The following is a 6831-nucleotide window of genomic DNA, read 5'->3' on the forward strand; positions in this document are numbered from 1 at the left end:
AAAAAAATGGTAAGAACAGCTTCTGCCTGTTTGAACAGAAGTGAAAATCAAGTTCTCATGGGGCTCATAGAGAGCAGAAGAATGAGCAGGCTCTGTTCCTTAGCTGCTGCTACTTGAATATTCTAAGGAAACTTGTTTTCTTCTTTTGGCTTCAAACTAGGTGCATATTGTACTGTGGAGCATGTTTTATATGCACACAAAAAAAAACCAACCCATGGTATACTTAAGTATAATACTTAAGGTCATGGCTAATAAGACATCTGCTGAAGATAACAGCTTTTTCCACTGTCCAATAAATTTTGATGTTTTGATGTATGGCAGAGACTGAGAAATCATGATGGCTCCTGACAGTCTGTGGGCTAGTAAAATTTTGCATATTGCCATTGCTTGCCAAAGGCCATTATTTGAGCCATTATCCATTTGCCTGTAGCTGAACTGTGATGGCTTGGTTTAAGGAAGAAGCAGTTCCTGTTTTATGTGCATTTGAGGAGACTTCATTGTCATGCTATAGAAGCAGTCAAGATCTTTTTCCTAAAAGGTGCTGTGAGCCTACAGGCTTTTAATGTGTTTCTTCATATGAAAATCTAGGCTAGCAGTGTGAGTCTTGTAGAGACCTGGGAACTTCCTATTTCAGATCTTGAGTACTATAGTCTTCTCAGAGAGAGAGGCCTAGAGTTTGGTAGACCACTTTGAAGAGATCAGATGCAGTCTGGAGGCTTCCTTGGTGCACAGAAAGATGGTGCAGTCATCAGCACATTGAAGGTCAAGGATGGTTGGTTGAATACTTTTGGTCTTTGAGGAAAAACATCCCAGACTGAAGAGCCCTTCATCTGGTCAGTATTCAGTGTCAATTCTGGAAGGAAGATGGTCCTTTAATGAGAACCAGGATAACTGTCAAGTAAATGGAGAACAGAGTTGGGGTGATTTTTTTTTTTTTTTGATGAATCCTTCCTTGACCCCAGTTCAGATGACGCATGGAACTGTCTCTGATTTGCTACCTAGAATGGTTGCAGTCATCTGGTCTTGGAGAAACCTTGATGTTATTTTTGGGACCTCCAAATCTGGCCGGTATTTTCTACAGAGCTTTGAGTGATAGACTCAAAAGCCTTAGTGAGGTCAGTGAAGGCCGTAAACAGATGCCAGTGTTGTTCCTGATGCTTTTATCAGATCTGATGGGCAGTAAAGGTCATGTCATTTGTCCCACAACTGGCAGGACTTGCTCAACAAGAGGTAGATGACTTCAGGAAGATGCAAGAGAGGATTCTTCCCTACTGTGGAAAAGTGGGTGATACTTCAAGAAAGGAGATGAATCTGTGTGGAGGAAGCTACTGAAGATGGTCATGATGTTGGTATTACTTGGGTCCCCAGTGATCTCTTCATTGTCCCAAATGCAGAGACTCAATCTATGAAATCTGTGTCAGTTTCTTGCCATCAGTTGTAGATTTTAGCAGGTATGCTATGTGATCCAGTAGCCTTGTTCTTGGTTTCCTTGATGGCACACCAGACTCTTAAGATATGAGGGTTGGCAAGGGATCCTTTTTCATGGTGTTGGTGGATGAACTTGATGGTAGCATCTGCCACAGTTGACACACAGCTCAGGAGTGCCTAAACTTTCTTTCCATCTAGCCTGGAAAGATTTGTCATCTGCAGAATTGTTTGATATTCCTCCTTCACAAGGAAGCTGGACTATAAATGGCTTTTGCCAGGAAAAAGATATTTGTCAGCATAGAGCTGGATCTCCTTGGCTTTATCTTGGCACCACTGACTTTTGACTTCCTGGATCCATCTTTGGTTTTGAGGAGATGTCTTCCTTCATCTGCTAAGATAAGGGGTCATCTTGCCAAACAAATTTGAGCTCTTCTCTTCTGCTTGAGTAAGACTTGAATCTGGTGTCACTCTCATTGAACAAGTCTTGGTGTTGACAGATGGTATAGCCAATGGATTTGGCACTGGCAATAGGGACAGCTGTTTTAAACCCCTTCCAGAGTTCCTTGATGATGCCCTTTTTCGTGGAAAGGGCAGAGAGCATTTAATGGAGACACTAGAAGGCCCATAAGGATCTCCAACAGTCTCTTGAACAAATCCTGGTGTTGAGTCCCTTGCATTGCTTTGGCTTGCTTTTGGTGTTTTGGAGCAAGCCAGATGTTCATAACGGATCTGATAAAACATTGATCTGTCTGTCAGTTGTAGGTTCCTTGCACAGTTAGTGTGATATGGACATCCATTAGATCATGGGCTTTAACAATAAGTTGAGAAGGTACTTGGACCTAGAATGAAGGTGTCTCTGGGTGGTCTTACATTTGTCTGTCTAAAGCTAATGCTTGTAGTAACAAGACCATGCTCTGTACACTTGCTTAGGAGAAGATGGAGTTGGCTTTCCCTACTCCTTCCTTACCACTGGTGTTACTCTGAGATTCAGGTTGCATCCAACTCTGGCATTGGTCACCAAGGTGAATTTATCTTGTTTTCCTTGCGAGTATTAGAGTGTGGTCAGAGTTGGAGTAGAACTGTTCTTTTACATCATCCCCATCAAGCAGTGGGGCATATGCACTGATGAGTGGCATACTAGGTCTTGAAGAGCTTAAGATTGAGGGTCAGAAACATTTGCCTAACATCCACAGGGAGCTCTAAGTTGACTGACAAGCTGATTCTTGATGGTGAAGCTGACACCGTGAATGCATTTGTCCTGGGCCAGTTTTCCCTTTCCAGAAGGTATAGGCTGCACCCTCTTCCTTCAGCTCACCCTCATGCTGTCATCTTGTCTAACTTGGCTGCAATGTCAGTGTTACCTTCCTAGTTCTATGGAGATGATGGTAGTCCTTCCAGGTCACCTGTTGTCTTGGAATATTTGTGCCTTGATGGATAACTGTGTTGTCAAACATTGTCATCCATTTTTTACTTCAGAGAGAGTGATCCCACCAAACACTGTTATCCATCCAGAAGCAGATAAAACAGCCTAGGTTTAGGTCACCATTTCTAGCCCCCTTCCCTGAGCAGAAGGGATCCTTAATAGGACTGCTCAGTTACTGTAGCAGCTGCCAAATTGCACCCCTTTCTCAACCCAGGTGCAAGATGACCATCAGGCTACTGCTGCCTGTATGCAGATTCATGGCTGGAGACTGCCAGATTACCTAGTCCTGTGTCCATCACCACTGGTCCATCACTGCAGGACTCTTGAAGGTTGGTACAGGAGAGTTTCCTGTGGTAGAAGCCTGTGCATGACTTGGTTTAATGTGAAGAAGCTGGTGCTCAGAAACAGCAGCCACATGATCCTGACAAAGATCTGGCCCCAGTGGCAGGAGAGAACTCTAGACAACAGGAGACCTCCATCTTGCTGCAGCCTTCTTCTGTCTTTACAGCCATAGAGATCCTGACATCTTATTCTCTCTGATCTGCCATAGAGGACTTAGGGTTGGATTGAGGTTTGTCTGGAACCTTGCCTCATGCCTGTTTGCCATGGGTGACCCTTCCAGGAGCGTGAAACCCTGGGTGACATAGCTCTAAGGATCTTTGGGACACATGTCTCTACCACTACAAGATTTTGATCTTCATGCTCCTCTGACAGCTGAAGTGTACAAGTAACAAAGGGGATCATAATTGCTACACAATATATGATGTTGGATACCAGCCCTGAGAATAGAGGGCAAGGGTCTAATAGCCTACAAGGAGGAAGAAAGTAGGAGAGAACTGTTGGGGGACACTTAATGGGCTTGTCTCCCAGAGGCCCTCCTGCAAGAATCTTTCCCCGTGCATCCTCCTTGCATAAGAGAAGCAGCCTCCATTGTTAATAAAGTGCAGAGGCTTCAGAGATCAACGAGGCTATGTAATGTAAAGTTATGGGGAAATCTTATCTAGGCCTCTATTTTAATTCTTGTATATTGGGGCACTCAAAAAGGGGCTTGTGGCAGTTCAGTAAAATATATTTTTAAAAAAAAAAAAAAAAAAAGGATTTTTACCTATTTGTAGATGAGAACTTCAGATTATTAATGTATGTGCTTCCTGCTGGGGATTTCTTTTCCCCCTCCCCCATAATAGGAATTGGAACCCACTGTGCTATGTATGCTCTTACTGTATTGCTTATAGTATAATTTAGGTTAAGGCTACACAGATCACCATTTTCAGAATCTCTAGGGAAAAACTAAATTCTAAATAGAGTTCTGTGTATTAAGAGTAATAATCTATCAAAGGGTTATGGCCATTACTTGTAGTAATTTGCTATTACCGTTCCCATCTTACTATAAGGGGTAGAATGCAATGGTGGAGTGGCAGAGGAAGATGAAGTTCAGGCTGTCCTTCCCCATGAAACTGCAGCAGATCAGGAAGTTCCTAGAGAAGCTGTACTTCAAGAACCAGCTCCAGGAGAGTTTGACTTTAATGAGTTCTTTAACTTGGATAAAAGTGTTCCTGGTTTGGCTTCGGTGAGTGATACATTTTGGGCCAGGTATGTACATAGGGTAGAAGCACCATCTTCAGCTACTCCTGTCTTCTAACGGTGACTGAAATTTCAATTTTATGGCAGAATTACCTTTTTAATGGTATATAAAGGGAGATAATTCCATAACTTTTCCAAGTTTGGTTTTTTTTTTCTTTTTTCTTTTCAATTTGGAGGGAATTGTCCATAGCAAAACTTCATTAACAAAATATGAAGATGCTGCTTCTGAGATTCTTCCCCACCCCCTCCCCATATACACTTTTTGAATTGTTTGTCTTTGGGAAGAGCACTTCATGTTATACAGGTTAACTTCTTGGTTTTTTTAATCACTATCTTGCTGGCTGCATGAAATACTATTATGGGTTTTTTTGTTTTGTTTTTAAGAGTTCTAAAACAGTGTTTGAGGGTAAGTTTCATGCAAAAGTTTTCCCTATTAGCTGTCTAGTTGGATTTTTTTTTTTCCTTCACTTCCATATACTCAAATGAGAAGTAAAATTTGAATTGTATTCTGAGCTCAAACATGAAGCCTCTTAGTCATGGATTACCAGAGTTCTTGTTAAGAGTGGTGGACAGTCGGTGCAAACTTGCTTTTGAGTAAGCTTATTCTATTTTTTTTAAGGGTGTTTTTTCCATACTTGGAGTCATTCAGCCTTTTAATGGGTTGTCCATTTGTCTTTAACACTAGTAGTAGTATAGTTACAACACGCTGTTCATGTTTCATAAATATTACAAGGATGTATGCCAGTGTAGCTTTCCACATTCCAAACAGTCAAGCCATAACTGTCTAAGACCCTATGGGATGTGGGAAGAAGGATACTACAAGTCACAAAGGCTATTGAAAGGAATATAAGTGTACCTTGCATGTTCTAATATAATGCATTGTGTCCGAAACAACTTCTGTACAAAAAGACTGCTGTCATTCAACACCAACTTGACTATTCTCCCAGTGGACATGCAATAGAAGTTGATGTTACTATCCAAATACAGATGCTATTGAAGTCTAGGTGCAGCAGCTCACTAATCATTTTGAAAGATGTATATGCTCTTGGTGCAAATATCAGCTTTCGAACTTCTCACTTGAACATTTACTGCTAACTCTAATTTCCTCCTGAGAGGGACATCTGTGACTAATGTAGGCTTGGCCTGCAGACCTTCTGACCAGTCTCTTCCTTTGGAAACACTTTCTACTTTCACTGCCTCTAAACTGACAAGGGAGTTTTGCATTATGGGTGGATTTTTCTGCAAGTAAAAATTCACCCATGTACAATATCCACTTGCAAATTTAACAAAGTACCAACTGTAGTGCAAAAGAACAGGCTGCAGTGCTGTACCATAAGCTGCTGGTGAAGGGGTGGGGGGGAGCTACATGTAGTCCATATTTATACATGTCTCTTCTAGCACTGGGGTGAAGAATAACTCTCTTTTTTTCAATTCTGAAGAGCCTTCTACCAATTGCAGTTAGTGAATCAAACTATGGTCATAAGATTATTTCAGTACTTCTACTTCTGAAGAAACAGCCTGCACTCTTCTGTAAAACCGAAGTTCTGTGTATTAAGAAATAAGAAAGCAAGGGTTTTGTGAGGTGAAAGTCCTCTTTTCAGCAGAATATAATGCACTCTTGCTTCATGATCAGTATATTCTGCAGATAATGGACAGTAATGTTACCTCAGCTGGTACATAAAATCACATTTGAAAAATTGGTATACAGACATTATGGCAAGCCAGATGATGTGGCTAGGGTTGTCAGTAATTCCTTCTGCTCAAAAGCAGAAAATTAAGTGTCAACTACTGAAGAATATTAATGGGAAATTTTAATATTGTAGTTTTTGAATGATGCAGTTAAGTTTCTGGTTGGCAATCCCTAAAAACAGCAGCTGTCCATCAGGCTTTTTTATATGGTTTATAGTTTGTATATGATCAAATAACATCTTGATACAAGCTGCAAGAGTGTTTCATTGATGATGTCCTTTCCTGCTATCAAAACTAGCCCTCAGCTTGGGCTGAATGAAATGACAAGAAAACTAAGCAAAGCATAGTAAATGAGGCTGTATACTTTTTTTTGATCTGTGCAGATTTGCCTTTTGATACAGATGGGATAAAATATACTCTTGGGATTTTGGTCAAGATTTGATTTCCAGTTTTGGGACTGAACTGTAAAAGTTAATTGTTTTTGGTTAAGTTGAAGGGAATTAAAGTCTGAAGTTCTTGCTGTTCCCTGGATTATTTAAATGTTTGGTAGCTGCTGAACTAAATTAGATTATGTTTTTCAGCTTCCCAATTCTAACCGTGCTGCACACTAGTAGTTATGTAGCAGTGTAAGGTGGTTTTTCCTACAAGGCTTGATCTTTCCTTACCTTTCCAGGAAGAGCACCCCTGACTTTTTTTTTTTTTTTTTTTTT

At 40.8% G+C, this 6831-nt stretch overlaps 1 protein-coding gene across 2 annotated transcripts in view; it reads left to right on the top strand.

Moving 5' to 3' along the window:
- The window catches only part of EIF4ENIF1 (eukaryotic translation initiation factor 4E nuclear import factor 1), a 34581-nt gene that overhangs the window by 10123 nt on the left and 17627 nt on the right, over nt 1-6831 (top strand). For both annotated transcript variants that reach the window (XM_019539194.1, XM_019539196.1), the window contains exon 7: nt 4243-4418. In XM_019539194.1, the coding sequence (XP_019394739.1) occupies nt 4243-4418 (176 nt within the window). The remainder of the gene's footprint in view (nt 1-4242; nt 4419-6831) is intronic.

Source organism: Crocodylus porosus, unplaced genomic scaffold, assembly GCF_001723895.1.
Source record: "Crocodylus porosus isolate Cpor-Errol unplaced genomic scaffold, CroPor_comp1, whole genome shotgun sequence".
Taxonomy (NCBI): domain Eukaryota; kingdom Metazoa; phylum Chordata; order Crocodylia; family Crocodylidae; genus Crocodylus; species Crocodylus porosus.